The 23,086-nt window shown below is 37.2% G+C and overlaps 1 protein-coding gene across 4 annotated transcripts in view; it reads left to right on the top strand.

The window, feature by feature from the left end:
• Positions 1-23,086, top strand: part of LOC126335263 (nonsense-mediated mRNA decay factor SMG8) — a 76,724-nt gene that overhangs the window by 14,868 nt on the left and 38,770 nt on the right. For all 4 annotated transcript variants that reach the window (XM_049998310.1, XM_049998308.1, XM_049998311.1 and 1 more), the window contains exons 5-9: positions 2,010-2,294; positions 9,962-10,152; positions 17,790-17,896; positions 18,527-18,766; positions 19,010-19,242. In XM_049998310.1, the coding sequence (XP_049854267.1) occupies positions 2,010-2,294; positions 9,962-10,152; positions 17,790-17,896; positions 18,527-18,766; positions 19,010-19,242 (1,056 nt within the window). The remainder of the gene's footprint in view (positions 1-2,009; positions 2,295-9,961; positions 10,153-17,789; positions 17,897-18,526; positions 18,767-19,009; positions 19,243-23,086) is intronic.

Below are 23,086 nucleotides of genomic sequence, written 5' to 3'. Positions count from 1 at the left end.
CACTCCACCTTGTTTCTTGAACTGCACAAATGCTGATATGCCTCTTTTCCAGTGCCTTAGCTAGTTTGTTGCATTGGCCAGTCATTGTCACAACATTCAGTGATGTGAGACAGAATGTGTGGCCTCTCTTGTCTAGCTGTCGCTGCCCATGTGACAGTAACCCTCACGTACTTAACATGCTAACTGGGCCCTGCCAACAAGTGTTGCTTTTGGGGAACACCCTAACCATGGTACCAAACCCTTGGGCCAGCATTTCCAAAAGATGTGACAGTGGTTTTACAGCCATACAGCCAGCTTGTCACAAAGCCTGTTGCCAAGCATTTTAGAAGCTGCCGCCAGCATGAAGCCACTCCTGACGTGTATAATGGATGCCTTTTGCAGCCACTCCACTGGAGAACAGATGCTACCTTCTTTTTGAAATTTTAGTTATCTTGCAACTGCACGATACCAATGATCTCCATCTCTGCTGTAGTTGCCATGTAGAACTTCTATTTTGGCTAAAAGATAGTTCATCTGCCCTTTCCATTGTTGAGGCATTACAGATTATGCCCTTCCATCTTCCAAGTCATTAACCATCCAGCCTGAGAGGTAGAGGTAGGAACATGAAAGACACCCTAGCCTTTGAGACCTAAGGGCATCGGGGTCAGGAAAGAACAAGAGTAGGCTGAGGATGTCCAGATAGAGAAGATAAAAAGAGAGGAGCCTGGTATAAGTAAGTGGGAGTCATACCAGGCTCAGCTTGGGACCCTGTGGTCGCCAGTCACATACTCAGTGATGTGGGTCCCTGAAGAAGTATTTATTTTTTTATATCTCGTTTAAGGATAACTCTGAAAACTAGCAAGTTTTCTTTCTTTTGCGTGTGCCTATTGACAACTGAATGTGCCTGCTTATTGGTGAGTGGTCTCTTTAATCCAAAAATGTTAACATTCTACAAGAGCTTTCCTACAACATTTATTATATAATTAAATACAGATGTTCTAAGTGACTATGTTCTTCATAATATAAAAATAAATATGCAGTCAAAACTTCATTGAATTTGCAAAGAGACAGATTGACTGACCAGGATATACAGTATACTCCTGATTATGCAGGGTAATGTAGGAGAAAAGATATACGCATAATCGAAAAATATGAATAACTCAGATATTTTTTTAAACATGTAGTTTAGGCAATGTCTAATGGATGGGTAGTAGCAGCAGCAGCAGCTGCTGATGACTGCATGTGCTCAGGCATGGCTCAACACAGTTGTTTTCCATTGCTGGTCTATCTTAGCATCCACTGCTACCCCTAGCATCTGGCAACTTTCACTGCCAGTCCCTGCGTTCATGATGCTTGTGCTGCTTTTTTTTATGCATTAATAATCTGTAAGCCAGATAGTTCCACATGAATAATTGGGCATGCAATGTACTCTGAGGAGGTGTAAATCTCGTAAATAAAGACAACACACTTGTCTTAAAACATAATAATTCTGGTTTTCTACTCCATATAAGAATTTGTGTGTGGGGGGGGGGGGGGGGGATGCGTAAGAATGTGCTTGCATACTTGCGTGTGCAACATGGACACACACACAAACACACACTCACACACACAATATGGATATAATGATTTATTGAACATAGTTTGGTATAAAACAATGTATGTATGTGGAAGAATACTTAAGAAATCTATAAACAATCAGCATGTTGCCATATTTTCCACTGAGTAGACGAACTATGACTGTGAAACTGATTTGTTCCGTATCATAGCAAGAGAAGTCGTAATTATGATCCATGGAACATGGGACAAATATCTAACCAACATCTAGCAGGGGATGGGGAGGATGTAAAACTGTCATTCTCAAAAGATATCTTTTACTTCTACACAGTTTTACAAAGGTTACTAATTATACTGTGGTCTGAATATATTAACTCTCGTGCAGCTGATTTGGTTTTGTATTAAGTTCATATATAGTTTATGTCTGTATGTAAGACTTACAAGGAGTTCAATTTACACAATGTCTTTTTACTCAGACAGAAAATGCAAGGCACAGTGAGTGAAATATTACGATCAGTGACTGGTGTGCCTAAGGAGTGGATTAACAATGCACGGCCATGCTCCCCACGTGTGTTATTTCTTTTCAACTCTTGCCCATCTATTTTCAAAGTGGATGGAACAGCTGGTGCAGGAATGGGGCCCAGTGCAGGAGCTGGAGAACAAAACAAGAGTGCGAAACTCAGTATAAAGAAGCTGGAACATGCTCTTGAAGACCAGATCTACCATATTCTGAGGAAGAGCCGTGTCATCACAAATGTGAGGTAGGTCACGTCACAGCTGCTCATTAATATGATACCAAGTGACTACAGCATTACTGTTTCACATATTCTGAAATGAAAACATTCATAATGTGAGGGTAAATCAAATGTAAATAGGATTTTATTTAAAAAATTATTGAAAAGTAAGAGACATATGTAATGTATTTTTCCAAAGTAGTTTTCTGCTTTAGTAGTAAATTCTCCCAGCAAGAAGGGAGGTATTTCAATCACAGCATATTAGATTGAAGCTGGTTGTGTCAAGAACCAATTACACATAAGTCCCTCCACACCCTTGTCATCTTCAAACTATAAGGAAGGATAGGAGCTCAGCAGTCAGTCTCAATACCTTTCTTTTTATTATTTTTTTATTTTATTTTTTTTTTTAAATCCAGATTTTAGCTATAGACAACCAACCTCACTGCATTTGAGTGAGTTATAATCCAACAAACTTCCAGCAGTACATGTCACCTTATGACTTTACTGGTACACATATGGTGACAAGTACTGCTGGGAGTTCATTGTATTGTAGCTCCCTCAATTGCACTGAAGATGGCAAGAATGAATGTGCAAGAATACCAGTGGCTTTGTGACTGATTACTGTGTTTCTATTCTTTCTTATAATAATGTTCGTTAGCTGTGCGCAATAGTTCTGTATGGAATCAAAGTTGACATCTGTAGACTGTTGCCCTCCTAAAACTTCTGTAAATGGTCATCACAAATGAAAATTGAGAGCAAGATGCCCAGGCCATAGGGACAATGATCAAGTTGAGTCCAGTGCAGTTCTTTAGGTTTTGAGACCGATAGATCTTCAGTATGGGGCCTGGTATTATCGTGAAGGAGGATGGTCTCTCAAATCTGTTGATCTCATTTTTTGGGGCAATATGTAGCCTTTATCTCATTCAATATCTCTCTGTAGTAAGCTATATTGTTTGTGCATCACTCATGCAAAGAACCAATGAGCAAAATGCCTCACACATTGAAGAAATTGGTTGAAGAACCTTGTCAACTGACACCGGGGCTGTCTTCTCCTTCCTGTGGCACTCCAAACTCACTTTTTCAACTTGGGACTGTGGTGGTGGATCCATGTTTTACTGCAGGTGATGATCAGACTCAAAAATACATCACCTTCTTTCGCAGATCTTGCTGTAAGTGTCTCACAGATCTCCAGTTATCTCAACTTCTGATCTACAGTCAAAAGGTGAGAGACTCATCTGGCACATACTTTATGGTACTTTAGGTTGTTTGTGATGACCACTTGACAGCCTCCATAACATATTCCAGGCTGTTCTGGAGCTTCAGATACATTCACCCATCAATCATCTTCAAGAATGTTTTTCACCATGCAAATGTTTTCATCCATAATGACGAATTTCAGTAGCTTGAGGTCATTTATGAGCAAGAAAATTTATAATTATGAGTTGTGCAATAGAGGGATCACCTTTTGGACCACCATCAAGAGCAGTTCTGACAAATTGGTTGGGAGCGTGGAGTGGCCAACTCTCCACATTCCTAATGACACCCTCCCAAGCATACTAGAAGTGCAGGCCCTGTCCTCAGACATACATGCTCACGAACAAAAATCCTGTTTATATTTGATTTAAAATCATATATTGATGTATTGTCTTGTACTGAGAAATGAAACTGATTGGTACTGGACATCTGATTTGATCTGTAACATAATGCTGTTGTGGTGTGTGACATCATGTTTATTTGTGCTATGTATTTAAAATATAGTGTGTGAGAAGAAGTGCTTCATAACAGGTGGTTTGCTTGTGCTTGTACACTCTAGTGTTCAATTTCGAAGCTAGGAAAGTTGTGTTATTTGTTAAAGGTTGTTCTGTAGAATAACACACTATACCTTTAAAATATAATAGTCATGTGTTGAAACAGGTCTAACTTTTCATCTGTAGAAATCATGATGTTTCGAAGCAAAGAACTCATCGAGCCATGGTCAGAATGCATTTTCATCTGGAAAGGAAGTCTCTCGGAGGTTGTTCACTAGAAAGTGGAAAAGGTGAAAATCTGAGGCACTAGGTATAGTGCTTTCTGTGAGTCTAGCAGAATGTAGGCTGGTATTATCATGGAGTAGCATCACTTCAAGCAGTCTTCCTGGTCACTGCTCTTGGACTATGTCTGCAAGATATCTCAGTCATTGGCAATAAATGTCAGCAGCAGTGGTTACAACTCAGGAAACAGTTCATTATTTACCATGTATTGCTGTTCCACCAGGTACACAACATTATCTTTTGTGGATAAGCGCAGGTCTTTATACAGGGAGTTGCTACTTTGTTGCGACTCAACAATTCCTTTATTTCCTTTACATTAGCATAAAGACACAATTTGTCATCCCCATTAATGATACAGGATAGGAATGGTCAGTGTTGTTCATGAGTCAATTGAAGATGAGCAAGCAGAGATGCACATATGTCCACTCACTGGATTTTATGATTTTGGCTTAGAGCATGTGGTATCCATACACCTGACTTTTGAACCTTTCTCTTTGTATGCAAATGTCGCATGATGGTGGAGTGATCACAGTTCATCACACTTGGCAGTTCTCTAGCACACTGATGTGGATCATTGTGGATTAATGCCCTCAAACAATCTTCATCAAACTCCGATGCTCTTCCTGAACATGGACAGTCACTAATCTCAAACAATCCTTCTTAAAACATGAAAATCCTTCTCTTGCTGTGCTCTGTCCAAGGGCATTATCCCTCCAATGGCATTATCCCAACATGCTGCGCAAAATATTCTGATTGCCACTACTGCTGTCACCCAACTGTTGAACTCAAACAAAGGAATATGTCTGAAATATTCTTATTTCTCCACTTGGCACTCCATTTTATACCATCCACAGCTCCACTAACTACCTGTAAATGACAATAAGTAAACTCAAATAGTAACAGTGACCTACAGATGAAAAATGACAGTTGATTAGATGAGCCCATAGCAACCAGAATACCAACATGCAAAACAAAAATGTTATGAACTTATGCACCAACCTAAAGGATTACGCATCTCCCTACTGATCCACTTCTTTTGTCATTTTTCCCACATGGACACTGAATGACAGTTACTTGAAACATTTACACTTATGAGTGGAAAGTGATGTCCTTTAAACAGTTCACTTCAGAAACTACAGCCTTACTGAAAATTAAGCCTTGAACTAAATCAAAGTCATTGTCAGGATGTCTCTTAAAGAAGCCATCAAAATGTTTGAGAGAAAATTCTCATTAATTGAACGTCAAGGTCAGAAATTTTCGCCCTCTATAATTTTAGACAATGACTCAGAAACAACAACTTATTGCAATAATGAAATGATATACAGGTATGAATGACAAAACAAGACCCAACATTCATAATTCCAGTATCAGAAGTCTCTCACAAAATAGTTTACAAACCCTTCCTTTGATCATTGTGAAGGTGCAAAAAAAAATATTTTATGTAGAAATTGTAGAGTTCAAAAGGAGTTAGAATCGTTTAATGAAAACAAAAGCCATTGAACCTGTCTGAATCGCTGTACTGTTTGAAAACATGTGCAAAAAACTGGCAATTTTCTGTCAGCACTTCACCAATAATTACAGGGGCACTAATGACATTTGTATGTGATAGACAGTGAATGTTAGTCCACTATTTTTAAAGAAAATTGCACAGAGCTACATGTCTGCACCATTAAATACAACTACATTGTTATGATAATGGGAACAATGATTTAATGAACAGATGCCAGTCACCTTTAATGTGAGATTATGAGTTGCAGAAATGACTTTGTGTGCAGACTTGTGAACTCGTGAACTCTCTTTCATCAGAGCAGAAAATTTAATCACACAGAGATACATTCTGTGGTGGTACACACTATTTAATTATTGTGTTTTTGTAACCCTTATAAAAATCATCTCCATCCTTCAAGGACACTCAATAATTTTATTATATATCCTCTCACTGTGCATCTATCCAAGTTCACTTCCAAATTAATTTTAAAAAAATGTTGTTGCAGGTGTGTTCTTTTACCAACATTATAGAGAGAGAGAGAGAGAGAGAGAGAGAGAGAGAGAGAGAGAGAGAGAGAGAGAGAGAGAGAGAGGGGGGGGGGGGGGGGGAGAGAGAGAAGCTAGTAGGAGAAAAGCAGGGATAATGCTGTTGCTTAAATTCTTGGTGTCTGTTCTTTTGCCATTGCTTAAGTTCTTAAATTGTATGGATGTGTGGCATCTTTTTTTTTTGGTCATGTCCAAAAGAACAGACACCTTGCAGAATCCACAGCTGTGATACATGTTGTGTAAATTGAAGGTGGAGAAGGGAGACATGTCTGAAAGAACAGACATCACACATCCATATAATTGATTTGCATCAATGAACAAGGAATCCACCACCTTCAGTGCAGATGCACAATTAAGGCTGGAAGGCATACCCAGATAGTCCACGCAATTGAGGTACACACCATGTCCAGATGACGCAGTGGTTAACACAACTGCCTAGTAAGTGGGAGATCCCGGGTTCGAATCCTGGTCCGGCACACATTTCCACTCACCACTTCTGATTCTGCATAAAGTCCCGATGTAGCTGACATCAGTAGTTTCTTTCCTTTCCTTTCTCCCTGCCTCTCCACCTTCAATTTACACAACATATGCTATAGTCAGTTAACTCAAATATGTGCCTCAGATTGGTGAAAAATTTATATATATAAAAACTGCTATGAAGTCTCCATAATAAAATTCTTTCCTCACTTGCAAATATCCTTAGTAATGTTGGCAAATCTGTCTGTTTCTCTCAGATATCCTCTAACTGCACAGATGTAAGTATCGCCAAGTTGTGGTCAACATATACTTTATATTATCCTTCAAGTAAGTCCGATTGTAACTCATCTTGATCACAGTAATAACTGCATAACTTCTCTGCCTCCAAGAACAATCAAGTATGCATAACCTTATAATTGGAAACTAATGATTCAAGTTTTTATAACAAGTACAATTTCTGAAGATAATAATCACATGCTTCCTCTAACAGCAATGGTTTTTGGCACATTTGTAGCTTGTGAGCAGGCACTCAACACAGCTCAGTCTTTGGAGGAATGATATTTTGTCCTGGTGATGAAAAAGAAACAACATGAGTTGTTGTTGTTACAAAAGAAACATATGACTATTTTAAAACTTAATAACTCTAGTTAAAACTCATAGTACTTACATTTGGTTGGCTGCTGCAGAAAAAGTATGTCATAGTTGAGTTTGTGACACTACAATACACAGCCATTTCCCCTCCTTTTATTAGCACCACAGTCACATTGCATTTATAAAATGACAGCATTTTCACCAGATGTCTAAAAGGAGTGTGATGTCCAGTACAGTCTACTATTAATTTCAGCAAGCAAAGGTTGTTGAAGTGCTTTAGCACATTTCGTAACCTAATTCCAAATGATGGTGTGTTAAATTCTGATATTTTATTTATGATTATCAAATGGATTACATTATGTGTCCTTATTTGCAACATCACAGCATTATGACCCTTTTTACATTGGTTCCAGGTCTCAGCAGCAGTGATCATTAGCACTGCCCAAGGATAAAATTTGTCCACAGCACTTTTGCTGTACTTCTTAAACTGATATCATGGTTCCATTTGCGAGCTCTGCCACTATAACCTTTGGACTCTAATTCCTGGTTGAAGGGGACAAGGAGAATGAGTTAGCAGCTGTTAGAAAAGGAAATGCTTCTGTATATTGATCATGGATTATTTTACTTGAAATACTAATTGTACTTTACATCAGCCAATTACAAAATTGCTTAACCACAAGCCCTTGGCTAGTGCTTCAGTAAACAGTCAAACATCTCCATGATTACAACTCACTTTCAAAACTGGTAAAAATGTATGAATTTTGGTTTTCTCACCATCTTGCCTTTTAAAGCTCTTAAACCAGCCAACTGACCTTCCCTTCCCTCTTGCAGAAAATCTATTGATTTCCAAAAAATGCTAGTGTATCTCCATTCCAACAAACTGGGGTGAACCTGTGAGGTTGTATCCAGTCCCAGGCCTATCGAAATTACAGGGCTCCATCATACAGAGAGTTTTCCTCTCAGAATCGATATCTCACAGGGTTAGCTGCAACCCTTAGGACTTCCCAAACCCAACACAGCTTTTGTTTCATACTCCAACATTTTATCTGGAGAGTACTATTGGAAGAACTGGTATACAAACAAAACCCTCCAAATACTGACTAGAATGTTTGAAAACTTCCCTTCGTCGAGCATTACAAGCAGCACTAACAATTAGCTGATCTAAGTTGAAATCAAACATGTTAATATATTTGTTCAAAAATTTGTCAGTAAATACGAGCTTAAGAACAATGTGTTGTTATTTCTAGGAGTAATTGCAAACACCATACAGATCCTCATGGGTGTCCACAGACATTAGGTTTACTACCTCTCCTGTAGACAGTCTAACATGACAAACATTTTTAGAAAGCCCATCACCAAAAATAATATTATACTGAAATGCTAATTTTAGTATCAACATCAGGGAACAAAGATAATTTTCAAAAATGAAAGGAGAGTCATTCATTTGATACATCATTGTGCAACTGATAGAATATGTGTTAGTTATTAACAGAACTCAACAATAAGCAGGAAGAAATGGGTAATACGAGGGTTGGAACTTTAATAGTGGCAACTATTTATTTACAGCTCGAACAAAAGAGATACATGTTTCAGAGTTTTACTGACCTTCACAGTAGTCCGCAGCATTGTGTATAACCCATTGTCAGCGAAGTGGAAGTTGTAAGATACTCTTAGCAGTCCCAGTTGTGTTGACAGTTCAAGTGGCGCGGTGTATTGCCTGATGAATTTGTAGTAGTTCTGAAGCAAATGCCGTGAAGTGTTTCCTTCAGTTTAGAAACAGAGCTGAACTCACAAGGGCTTAAGTCAGGGGAGTGCAGTAGGCAGCCCCATCAGTCAAACAAATCAGTAACAGCTTGCACTGTACGTGCTTGAGCATTGTCCTGCAAAATGATGGTCAGGTCCTGCAAAAAGTGTCATCACTTCTGTCTCTGTGCTGTTCATTTTTGGAACACAATCTATGACCAGCTTAGAGTTGCCACTATTAAAGTTACAACCCTCGTATTTCTAATTCTATGGTGTGTGCTTACATTCTGGTGCTCTAAAGAGAAAGCAGAAATCAAGACTCTGGATTTTAGAAGTCAAAGACTCTCATAAACTAGATGATTGCTTTTGCAGCATAGATATATCTATAAATGTGGGAAATATTTGGTGTCCAAGATCTGATGTAGGAGGTGTGCAGTTTATAATAGTTCTGTTTTTAAGTTCACCTAAAATCTTATCACATTATTTCATTGTTAACATGGAATTTTTATGACCATTCTTTAGTTGGAATAGGGTTGTGTACAATATTTATTTGTTTTAGCTCTTCCCAAAAAGAAAAAATATAGAGTTTCTATCAAAAGAAAACTTTGTTAACCACCTACAGATTATTGTTACCTGATGGTAGTAGTTGACAATAATTAACTTAGTTTGACTATGTTTGTGAGTCATTACTAATGGCAGATGTTATTCATATCTTAGAATTAGTCCACAGCATTAAATTAGCCAACATATCTCATGTTAAGATCTACTGTGAATTTTCAGCAGCATTACATCTCTATTAAGTGGTAATTGTAATTCCAGCACCAATTCACTTTTTGCTATACCAGCAAATCAAGAATTTGTGTATGTGCGGACGAAACCGGACCCTACAAAGGACTTCATGAGCCATATGATAAAATCCCTTATCAACTTCTGCCAGAATCCAGTATCTGTTGACCGTTTATCTGAGGGAATGAAAAATGTTACTGTCAGCAAGCAAGATGAGGCTGCAGGTCTGTATAAAGCTGTTTTTGAGAATACTATCTTCTATTCAAAGAGATATGTAGATTTTGTTTCAGTTTGTTTGTTTCATGAGTAATTGCAGCAGAATGCATAGTGAAGGAAAGAAGTTTAGGATGTTGTTTTGGTTGTGATGGCATCAATGAGGTTCTGGAGCCTTGTGTTTGATAGTAAACTGGCTTAAAATCAAGGACCTGTAAGACGCTACTAATACTAATGACAGGTCCTGGAGAGTGTACAAAGGTTGTATACTACAGTTTCATAAGGTTTTAAAGCAGCCCTGCTTATGTATGGATCTGCAAAGCCAGCCCCGTACCCAGCCTCTTTGTGGTAATCTAGTATGCCACTACAGCCCACGCAGTGGCACATCCATATGCTACATCAAGCATATTGTTTTGTTTTGGATCTTATAATTAGGTCTTCCTCCTCTCATTGTACAATTTAATAAACTCAATTCTGTTCTCTATTTTCAGTTGAGCATTAGTCATTCAAAAATTCTTTGAATATAGTTCCTAGATTCCACAACCTGTTTCATTTCTGGCATTCAGATTCTGTATCTATAGCTATCGAAATACTATCTAATAATAAAGCATTTTACTCCCCTTGTCGATAAATCTGTATGACATCTTTGGGTATGTGAATTAAAACTTTGCATCCTATCACACGTATATGTCATACACTAGGCTTTCTACCTGTCTGTGCTTCATAAGGTTACTTTTCATTGTTGTGGCTGTTTGTAATATGATTTCTTATGTATGCCACAGTGAACATCAGTTCAGCTTAAAAAACTCATGGAAAGTTGCTCCCTAGCAACTGTGAACTTACCCATATCTATTAACGTTCTATTCAGGCATTCAGCTACAACATGTTGCTGGCATGTACAAGTCATAGTTACTTCCTGCTGAAGACCTTCATATTCCGAGAACTGCAACCAAGTGCTTGAATAGAATTCTAGGCCATCATCAGTGCAGATTCTCTTTAAGTATTCAAGTATTTACTGTTTTTTGTATCTGCTTGCATCATCCATGATGGTATTAAATATCCGTTGCCTCCCAACCTTGGAACATCAGTAGGTCCCATGAGATCACTACGAACAAGCTCTAATATGGATTTTCATTCCTTTGAATTGTATGGTACAGTTTTTGGAAAGGATTTGTGTGTCAATTTACCCACCATCATCACAGTATTTTGCCTTGCCTTTTTTGCAGTTTAATATCAGGGCGGCTTCCTGTCTTATCATGTTGTTGACTGTACTCTTACTGATGTGTACAATTTGACGTGCTACAAGTCTAGCGATTTGGTGTTAAATTTATTATTTCTCAGTATCTTATTGATCTTCTATCATCTACACACAGCTTTGCATTTTGAGACTCCTAAGACCACTAGCTGGTTACAAACTCATAGAGTGTATAAAGATTAGTGGAATTAAGAATGAACTGGGCACCATAGGCACAGGTCAGAAAATAGAGGAATACAGAAGGAAAAGACGTGAACACATTAAGTGAATGTCAGATGAATGAATACCTAAATTAGTGTACAAACATACACCTCAAGAAAAAAAATAAATGTTGGGCATCCTAAAATGAGATGGTAAAATCATCTGGAACAGTCAAGGATTCCTAAAACAAAACTGGATATGATAAAACAACCTTCTTGTTGAGTACTACTGAGTAGTCTTCCAAATTCATCATAGATTTTGCAAACCTTCTTATCAGAAATGACCTTTCTGTCATTTTCAGTGAGCTGATTCATTGATAAGATTGCATGGTCGATCTCAGGAACGAGTAGTGTATTTTTATCTACAAATACTGTAATCAAACCTTAATTTTTAATTATCTTCTAATTTTTAATTATCTTCACCCATATTGTACCTTTACCCTTGGCCTCTCTTTTTCTGCCATCAGCTAAAGTTATGTTTTCAAATAAAATATTGTTATCAACAGCTAGGAAATAATTTTCCATTTGGAAACATGAGATAAGTTGTCCTGGAATACACTGTGCAGTTGTCACTAATCAAAGTAACTTTGTCACAGGAAGCCCTCTTATTGACACTACCTTGTTACTTCTTTTCCTCCCATTTAAATTCTTCCATTTCAGGGCAGTTTCTGGATAGGTGATCGACTTTGTGACTGTTGTAAAAAGTAAAATTACCTTATTGTGTTGCTTCTTTCTTTGTTTGTTCCTATTCTTTGTCCTGTTGTTGGGTAACTAGCATTTTTGTATCTGTGATTACTGGTATTAGCTTTCAAGGACATTGCAGAATGTTTATCTTCATTACATTCATGACATCTATATCTTCAGTGAGTGGATGTCTTTTAATAGTAGCGTGCTTCTAATCATAATCTGACAAATCACTCAAAGCTGTAATTACTGCATCTCATTCATCTGGGATTCCATGTAGATCAATTGTTGCTAGATCTCCATCTTCAATTTCATCACTAATGTTCATGAGATCTTCTACAATTTTGTTTATCAGTCCTAGGTAATGTTTCATAAATTCACAATTCTTCTTTTACAGCAAATTTTATTTCAGCCTTATTTGCATCACTGCAGAATTTGCTATTATTTGGGGCAAATAATTTAGATTCAGTTTCACCATACTCAGTTATAGACACAAATCAGAATCTGTTAGATTCATTTTCATTTAGTACAACCCAGTAAGCTTAATGAACTCCAATTGGTTTCTCACTGCTGTGTCTGTTCTCTGTTACACAAATCATGTTGTTAAAAGAACACATCATATTTCCCATGAAACTCATGAACTCTTGGCATAAATTTATGTTGTCAAAATGCCTAGCAGAAAAATACTCTTTTGGTATTGGCTAATATTTCATCTTTGCCACTATATTAGTTTTAATTGGCTAATACAGTTTGCTATTTTTTGCTAGCATACCTGGGTCCATAACCATTGTTGGAATAGAATAAACGGTATATTGCACACATTAATATTTATAGAAAGAAAAACAGTATATAACATCAAAGTAGAGAAACTAATTATTCTTTTTGAGCAGAACAAAATTTTTTTGATTCTTCATTGTCCTTTTATACAACAGGACTGTCAAAGATAATCCAGTCGCTAAAACAGAACAGATCAAGTGGCTATCATCCATTTACTTAACTTAAACTCTTAAAAAAGTTTAATTAACTTCTTTGAACAGAATGACCTCCTCCATACCAACTACCGTGGATTTCTAGAACTCAGGACATGTAGAACTCACCTCATGCTTTTCACACAACATCCCAATAGCCATGAAACAAGACAATTTGGTGGATACCCTATTTTGTGATTTACAGAAAGCACCTGTCTCAGTATCACACCAGCATTTTAACAAATGTAAGCCCATAAGGAGTAGCAAACGAAATTTGTGACTGGACTAAGTATTTCTTGGTAGTGAGGATACATCTTGGATGGTGAGCCATCAACAGAAGTACTTCAAGTGTGCCACCAGCGAAATGTATTGTGACCCATGCTTTACATGTTATGTATGTATCACTCAGGAGATAATATTAACGGTAACCTCAGGGTTTTCATAGATGATGCAGTTACCTACAGTGATGTACTACTGATAAAAAAAACTGCACAGATATCATGTTAAATATTTATACAATTTAAAAGTTGTACAAAAACTGGGGATTTGCTTCAGATGTTCAGGAATATAAAACTGTTCACTTCATATTAATGATGATGTAAATAAAATAGAAAGAAACTTCCACATGGGAAAAATATATTAAAAACAAAGATTCCAAGACTTACCAAGCGGGAAAGTGCCGGCAGACAGGCACATGTGTGTTTTGTTCATGTGCCTGTCTGCCGGCACTTTCCCGCTTGGTAAGTCTTGGAATCTTTGTTTTTAATATGTTCACTTCATGTAAGTGATTTGCAGTTGGTGTAACCTAGGTGTAAAAATTTGTGAGGATGTGAAATGGAAAATAAGATATGCTCACTACACTGAGGTGACAAAAGTTGTGGAATATCTCCTAACATTGTGTCAGACCTCCTTTTGCCCTGTGCAGTGCAGCAGCTCGATGTAGCATAGACTCAACAATTTTTTGGAAGGCCCCTGCAGAAATAACGAGCCATGCTGTCTCTACTGCTGTCCATAATTGCAAAAGTGTTGTCATTGTAGAATTTTGTGCATGAACTGACCTCTCGATTATATCCCATAAATGTTCACTGGGATTCATGTCGGACAGTCTGGGTGACCAAATCATTCACTTTAATTGTCCAGAATGTTATTCAAATCAGTCATGAGCAATTGTGGCCCAGTGACATGACACGTTTTCATCCATAAAAATTGAAGTCCATAAATGGCTGCAAATGGTCTCCAGGTAGTTGAACATAACCATTTGCAGTCAATGATCAGTTCAGTTGGACAAGAGGATCCAATCCATTCAGTGTAAGCACAGCCCACACCATTGTGGAGCCACCAGCAGCTTACACAGTGCCTTGTTGACAACTTGGGTTCATGGCCTTGTGGGCTTTGCACCACACTCGAACCATATCGTCAGCTTTTACCAACTGAAATCTGGACCAGGCCATGGTTTTCCAGTTGTCTAGGATCCAACTGATATGGCCACAAGCTCAGGAGAAGCACTGCTGGCAATAGCATGCTGTTAGGAAAGGCACTCGCATCAGTCTGCTGTCATAGCCCATTAACATCAAATTTCACAGCAGTCCTGACGAAACTCTACCAGCTGGTGAGCAAGATGTATGAGACAGGTGAAATACCCTCAGACTTCAAGAAGAATATAATAATTCCAATCCCAAAGAAAGCAGGTGCTGACAGATGTGAAAATTACCGAAATATCAATTTAATAAGTTACGGCTGCAAAATACTAACGCGAATTCTTTACAGACAAATGGAAAAACTGGTAGATGTGGACCTCGGGGAGGATCAGTTTCGATTCCGTAGAAATGTTGGAACACGTGAGGTAATACTGACCTTATGACTTATCTTAGAAGAAAGATTAAGAAAAGGCAAACCTACATTTCTAGTATTTGTAGACTTGGAGAAAGATTTTGACAATGTTGACTGGAATACTCTCTTTCAAATTCTGAAGGTGGCAGGGGTAAAATACAGGGGGCGAAAGGCTATTTACAATTTGTACAGAAACCAGATGGCAGTTATAAGAGTCGAGGGACATGAAAGGGAAGTAGTGGTTGGGAAAGGAGTGAGACAGGGTTGTAGCCTCTTCCCGATGTTATTCAATCTGTATATTGAGCAAGCAATAAAGGAAACAAAAGACAAACTCAGAGTAGGTATTAAAATCCACAGAGAAGAAATAAAAATGTTGAGGTTCGCCGATGACATTGTAATTCTGTCAGAGACAGCAAAGGACCTGGAAGAGCAGTTGAACGGAATGGACAGTGTCTTGAAAGGAGGATATAAGATGAACATCAACAAAAGCAAAATGAGGATAATGGAATGTAGTCAAATTAAATTGGGTGATGCTGAGGGAATTAGATTAGGAAATGAGACACTTAAAGTAGTAAAGGAGTTTTGCTATTTAGGAAGTAAAATAACTGATGATGGTCGAAGTAGAGAGGATATAAAATGTAGACTGGCAATGGCAAGGAAAGCGTTTCTGAAGAAGAGAAATTTGTTAACATTGAGTATAGATTTATGTATCAGGAAGTCATTTTTGAAAGTATTTGTATGGAGTGTAGCCATGTATGGAAGTGAAACATGGACAATAAATAGCTTAGACAAGAAGAGAATAGAAGCTTTCGAAATGTGGTGCTACAGAAGAATGCTGAAGATAAGGTGGATAGATCACGTAAATAATGAGGAGGTATTGAATAGGATTGGGGAGAAGAGAAGTTTGTGGCACAACTTGACTAGAAGAATGGATCGGTTGGTAGGACATGTTTTTTGGCATCAAGGGATCACAAATTTAGCATTGGAGGGCAGCGTGGAGGGTAAAAATCGTAGAGGGAGACCAAGAGATGAATACACTAAGCAGATTCAGAAGGATGTAGGTTGCAGTAGGTATTGGGAGATGAAGAAGCTTGCACAGGACAGAGTAGCATCAAACCAGTCTCAGGACTGAATACCACAACAACAATACTGAAATTAAAATTTGAAAAATGAAAATTAAGGGAAATATGGATGATGGTTCAAACAATACAAAAAGGACAGTTAGTGTTAATATTATTACTTTACTTTAGCACCAATTTCTGGTTCAACATGTTCATCCTTTGAGAAGATAATTGATTATCAATACACAGTGTGTTCTAATGTTGCCTTTTTTGGAGACATAAGACATACACAGTACAGTAGAATATATATTATAGCTAGCTGTGTATTGGATGTGCGGTCATCTGAGGTGAACTTTCCAGGATTTCTGTGCAAAAATGGCCTGCTACTGCCAAGGCATTGTTTTTGTCAGAAGTTTAGATATAATTTGTTGGCTTATGGATGTAAAGGAGGTAAAGAAACAAAATGTAGAAATAATAAAGATCAATGTCTACAACCATGAAGGGAATGGCTGAGAGTACTTCCCATTGTACCACGTATTAAGGTTTCTTCCCATTCCAACCGTGAATGGAGTTTAGAAAGAATGACTCTGCACACACAGAATTAGATGAAGCTTGATTTTGTGCTTGTAGGAGCAATCCATAAGAGGCTGTACAGTATTCCTAAATTCTCTACTTATTACTGGTTCTTGGCATTATGTAAATATTCATTTGCATGTTAGTTGCTGTTTATCTTCAAGCATCTACAAGTTTTGGTTTTTGAGCATCTCCATGATGCTGTCTCATCAGTCAGAACAACCTGTGACCATTCATACTATTCTTCCTTGTATCATTCAGTATTGTTTGTTAATTCTATTTGGTGTGGGTCCCACAAATTTGAACAGTATGTTAAGCTGAGTCTTAAGGTTGTTTTGTAGACAGTCTCCTTTGAATACTGATTGCATTTACCGACAATCCTGCTCTGGAATAAAATTTGATCACTTTCTGTACTGACAATGGAACATATGTGATAATTCAATTTCATCTCCCAACCAGTTGTTATGCTCATGTATTGATATGATTTGCCTGATTACATCGTGACCATTGACACTGTAGTCATAAGACATTAAGTTTTTTCAAATATACGATTTTACAATGTCCCCCCTCCTCCTCAACCTCTTGAAATACCGAATACATACCGAAATGGCATACTCATTAAGGCTGCTGCCAATATTTTCTCTACTATCAGTATGGAGATTAGGATGCAAGAGTTGTTCAGATTTATAATTTATTCATTTTTTAACATGTTTTAGGAAGACATTATTCCATTATCATGTTACGTAAACAGAGAAAACATGACTCCTTATTTCAAACAATAATATTTCCATCATGACTGACAAACTTCAGTTTTAATTTATCACACTTGTAGCTTGCAGTTATGATTATCATCATTAAGATTGTATTTATGGAACCAGAAGATTGTTATTACTAAGCAGTGTTATACTTATGTGTTAACTAAACACCATGCTGTATTTAATGCTTAAATTATTTGTCTATTTACTATTGGTATTGTTTCATTCTTCCTCTAATTGAGATATAAGAAATGGAATGCACATATGCATATGTGCATACACTACAAATGAGTTTCTTGTGACATTTGTTTCTGTATTGTAGGTTCACGTCACTCCTTTAAAAGCTTTCTGCATCAGCATATTGACCTTGCCCTTGGAAAAGGTTTTGATGACAATGTTGGAAAACATGCATTACCAAGTTACTTTGAGGTAAGAGCTTGGTGTCTTTCTTGTGTTACAGCAGAAAGTTACACACATATCTAGTAAACAGCTAAGTACATACACGGTTTTATTTTAATACTATATAAAAATGTTGTGTGGTATACATCACACATCACAGTACCAAATAAATATATTAGTGGCTTTCCTAGTCATACACCGAAATTTTTAAATTTCTAACATTTTAGTGGATATAAGGCAAAAAACTGTAAACTACTCAACTTAACAACAGTTACATAACTTCACATCTGAATTTTAGTCTGTTGAAGAATGTTCCTAGACTGTTTGAAATTTTGTGTCCATTGATGTTTAAAATACGCCGATATGGTGCCATTTCATTCCCAGTCTCATTCATTATATCTGAATTATGCTGTTTAATAGATAAATGTGACATCATAACAGTGGCTTCTTTTGAAATCAAATACAATCAACATAAAATTTAGTTGGATTTGATTTTTCTTAATTTTCCAGAAAGAAAATAACTAAAAGATTCTGTTAGTAACAAAATTTTTGTAGTCTTTTTTGACAAGAGAAACTGGTATGAATAGCTCCATTATAAAGTGGAATAATATGTTTGTGTATATTTGCTTCTAATGAGTCTAATTATTCCATTGTTTTCAGGTAGCAACTGCAAGTGTATGGTTTGAACTAGCAAACAAATTGATAGCATTGTTTTTGCCTGGGTCAGATGCTGTACCTGATAAGTCTTCAAGACAACAAGTATTCACAACATTGCGAACAATGCTTGACACTGATGTACGTTTCAGTGAGGGACGTTGTGGCAAAGTTCTACCATTGGCTATAGCAGCATACCAGGAGAACCTGCCACCTCATTATACTCGTGACTACCATGAAGAACGGGTGAGAATATTCAGAAATGAAATAGCAGTTGTTACTTTTCTAGTTGCTCTTTTACTTCTAGCTATATTTTTGAAACTTACATTATTTATTGTTCAGTGTAGCGCACAGGCATTATTTCGTAATGTTGCACTTTGCAGTTTATCATGAGCTATATATTCAAATGTGAAACTCACAATTTGTTTGATTATTAATGTTTTGGTGTTTTATTACCTTCACATGATTTTTCTTTCTCTTGTGGTTCAGCTTGGCCACGCTCTCTCATTGTTTATGGCCCAAGCACGTGGCCCCCTAGTGGAAGAATACACAACCCAGTTAGAAAGAGAATGTGAACGTCACTGGAGATCTGGACGGCAAATGTGTGAAGTTTTAAGCCTGACAGGCCATCCTTGCACAAACCCACTACACAGAGGTGGTGGGGAAGGTGCAGGTGGTGGAGAACTTAACACAGAAGCAGCAGATTCAGAAGTAACTGACACGTAAGAGATTTTCAGCACAAAAATTATAACTGTATCATATCGCTGGCTACAAGGCAGGCTTATATGAATAGAAAGGTGGTATCTGTTATTACTATTCTTTAGTTTATCCATTGTTATTCACTTATTTATCAGTGAAAATATGAATGATTTTATTCTTCACATTGTTTTACTGAAGCAAGTGTATAGGGATGATATATGAAACTCAAACTTTCAGTAAGTAGTCTTCACTTCTGGGAGTAGAACTTAGTGAGTTGGGATACATTCTCTTAGCATCACAGCAGCCTCATTGTAAAGAATGTTGAAAATTTTTAATTGTATATTGCATTGAGAATTTGAAATACATATTACAAAAGGATTACATTGAATAATAGCTCGTTGCTTACATTGATGATGAAAATATCTTATTTTTGTGAGTTTTGTTCATATAAATCATATGAAATAATATTCCAGTTGCAAGCTAATGTACACCACTTTCATTTGCACGTAGATTATCACATCTTTGCTACTACATACGACTAAAACACTTTATCAATAGTACAATGAGCTTGCAGCTTGTCCCCAATAAAAGCAATGTCTGTCATGATGGAGGCTCTCATTGTGCCTCTTTATTGTTTTTGTATTTTCTGTACTACTTGATCCACTGTCTTCTGCTCACAGTATCCATGTAACTCATGTAATCTTCACCATCAACTGAGAAAACTTTTCAATATCTGGTAACAGAAGAATCTTAACTAGATTTCAATTTTTTTCGAAAATAATGACTATCAGAATTGGGCTCCGTAAGGGAGTAAACAGGTTGTGAAGCAATTCTTAATATACAAAGTCATTCCAATAATTAACAACAATGCATGAGACTGTCACTCATATTATCCATCTTGGACATGTTCTGAAGTTTGAGGATGTACAGTATTGTACATCTATTGTAGAGATATCAGATTAACACTCCTATTCCTACCAATTTTGTTACAGTAAAAAATATAAATGAAAAGAAACTGTGGAATGCATTTATGAATTGAACACAGGTTCTCTGTTCTCCGACTGATTGTACGGTCATTACACTCCCAGTGCTTTCGAAGATCAGAATTTACCTTGTCGGAACATAAATGACAGTTGCCAAAGTTTTTTTCCACAGTTTCTAGGAAAATGTGCATTTGTAGGCCCCATAAAAATGCTCAGTTTCCAATTATCCATTGATTTCATAAATTTTGAGTTGATTGCTCATCATGAACTTTAACGGTAGTTTCCTTAAAAACAGGGGTGTATTGAGCCAAAATATCGGGGTTACCATATTTACTTGAATCTAAGCCGCACTTTTTTTCCGGTTTTTGTAATCCAAAAAACCGCCTGCGGCTTAGAATCGAGTGCAAAGCAAGCGGAAGTTCTGAAAATTGTTGGTAGTGCTGCCACAACTAACTTATATGTGTGTAGTGCTACACAGGCATGCTTTGCAGGCACAAAGATAAATACTGGCGCCAAAACCTCTGCGTCAGTAAATAAATTTAAAAGAAGGGTGGAAGACCAGCATTTTTCTCCGCCCCGAGTTTCGACCACTGCATTTTCATACATTATCCAAAGAAGTAATTTTCAAATGTAGCAGCATTTCAATGTACTACGAAAATCCGACTGGCAAGACTGTTTGTCAATATGGCCAACTCTACGTTCTGAATTTTTTCCTACCTGTGAGAAAAGATGGTTGCTAATAGGAACTTTTATGAATTGTGAATCACATACAGTATTCTCTTCACCGTAAGAATAATACGAATATAAACATTTGGCCATGTATTGTTTTGTGTTTGCTGCTATCTCATTTAAATCCTGTCTGCCTAATAAACTGCGAAACTAGAGTGAGACAACAGCAAACGCGGAAGAATATACATATCATGTCATGTTTATATTCGTATTATTCTTATGCCTAATAGTGATACAGTCAGAAATGAAGCACTGCAATTGACTAGATTTTTAAATCTAAGATGAGTCTGATTTCTGTGCAGAACGTAATGTACTAAAGAGGCGCCTGCAAAGATTTTCAAATGGAGAAAATTTTTTCGCTAAACTCTCGTTCAGAACATCTTCTATCATATGCAGTCTATTATTTGGTTCTTGTTGATCATTATCAAAGAAAGCAGCAGTGTAAGTAACAACAAATAACAGTCTTTTGCCATTGTTCTGCTAATGAGAAGATTCCTCTCTTTTTTAAAAAAAAAATTGTAAGCGGCGGTAGCGTGCGCAAAAGCAAGCCATGCTGCGAGTGGCAACAGGCCGTAAACACTCATTGTCAGAATGCAACAAACAACGCACGGCACAGTACAGTAATGCATTTTCAGCTTAGAGTGACGTAAACACCTATAACAAAGAGAACGGCACTTATCAGATCAAAGAAAAATAAGCAATCAATTCAAACCAGATGAAGCACGTAAAAAAGGAAGGGTACCCGTATAAATATGGACGGAGCGCCTGACACACAGCAATGGCTACCTGCTAAAGCTTAACTGCTAAGCTCACGACTTGAACCAAACTACTGTAGCTGTATTGTCATTCATTCGACCTAAATTGTCTCTCATATTACAATGGACCAACTTTGTTTCAATTTGGAGGTGTGGTCTAAAACTTTTCTCTCTCCTTGAATTTCGATTCTCAAATTTCAGGTGCGACTTAGATTCAATAATTATTATTTTTTTTTCCTTGATTTCAAGTCTCATTTTTCAGGTGCAGCTTAGATTCAAGTGCGGCTTAGATTCGAGTAAATACGGTATTGAGCCAAAGTATCTTACAGTCTTTCAGTTTATGTAGTACGGAATGTGCCAAATATGAGATGAATTGGGTGATGGTATCTCAGGCCTTCCCTTTGTAAGTTAAAGGTGAATCTGAAGGTTGAGAACTGAATTAGGTACTTTTTTTCTGAAAGTGTTTTTTTGAAGTGTAGCCTTGAGTAAAGAGGAAACGTGGATGATTAAGTGTACAACCAATAAGAGAATAGAATTGAAATTTGGTGCTGAAGATTAGGCAGGAAGTTGGATAACTAATGAAGGAGTACTGACTCACATTAGGTAGGAAGGAAATTTATTATACAATTTGACTAAAAAATGGATACATGGACACGACACTTCCTGAGACACCAAGGAATCATCAGTTTGGCAATGGAAGGAAATGTTGGTAGAAAAAATTGAATGGGGAGACCAAGCTTGACTATAGTAAGCATGTTCAAATGGATGTAGGTTGCAGTAGTTGTACAGAGATGAAGAAACTTGCACAGGATATACTAGCTGGGAGGAGAGGTGCACCAAGTTGGTCTTAGGACTGAACACCACAACAATAAAAAATGTATAAGTGAAGAGATAGTCCAGGTAATTCCCTAAAAGTCCAAAGTCAGAAATTGCAGTTGCTGCACATAGAGTGCACATTACAAAGTTAAAATAAATGTTTACCAATACCTATTAACAGTCAAACATGCAAATGTGGAAAATTATCAACGTTTATATGTTGCTTTATACTGAAGTGTGCTGACTGGCATGTAAGTGCAGTATGTCTGCACCTGATTTTAGTTAACATCTCCTGCAGTAAGAATTACATAAGTTTTTCTTTCATGACACCCAAGAAGTAATTGTAAATGTTACATATTATACAAGGTTATGTTTGTATTACTTTTGCCCAAAACTTGACCTTTCATAATGGATTTTCTGTTCCTTGATGGAGTTCACCTTCTGTCTAGAAGGCTGGACACAGTTAGCATTGAAGTATATGATGAATAGCCTGGTTTTCTCTTCAGTCACACTGAATATCATCTTTATCAGTGGAACCCAATCCTGCAACATTACCTCTGCTATGCCATCTCCAGATCTTAGTC

Source organism: Schistocerca gregaria, chromosome 2 (genome assembly GCF_023897955.1).
Source record: "Schistocerca gregaria isolate iqSchGreg1 chromosome 2, iqSchGreg1.2, whole genome shotgun sequence".
NCBI classification, from domain to species: Eukaryota; Metazoa; Arthropoda; class Insecta; order Orthoptera; family Acrididae; genus Schistocerca; species Schistocerca gregaria.
This window is presented reverse-complemented; position numbering and strand designations above follow the sequence as displayed.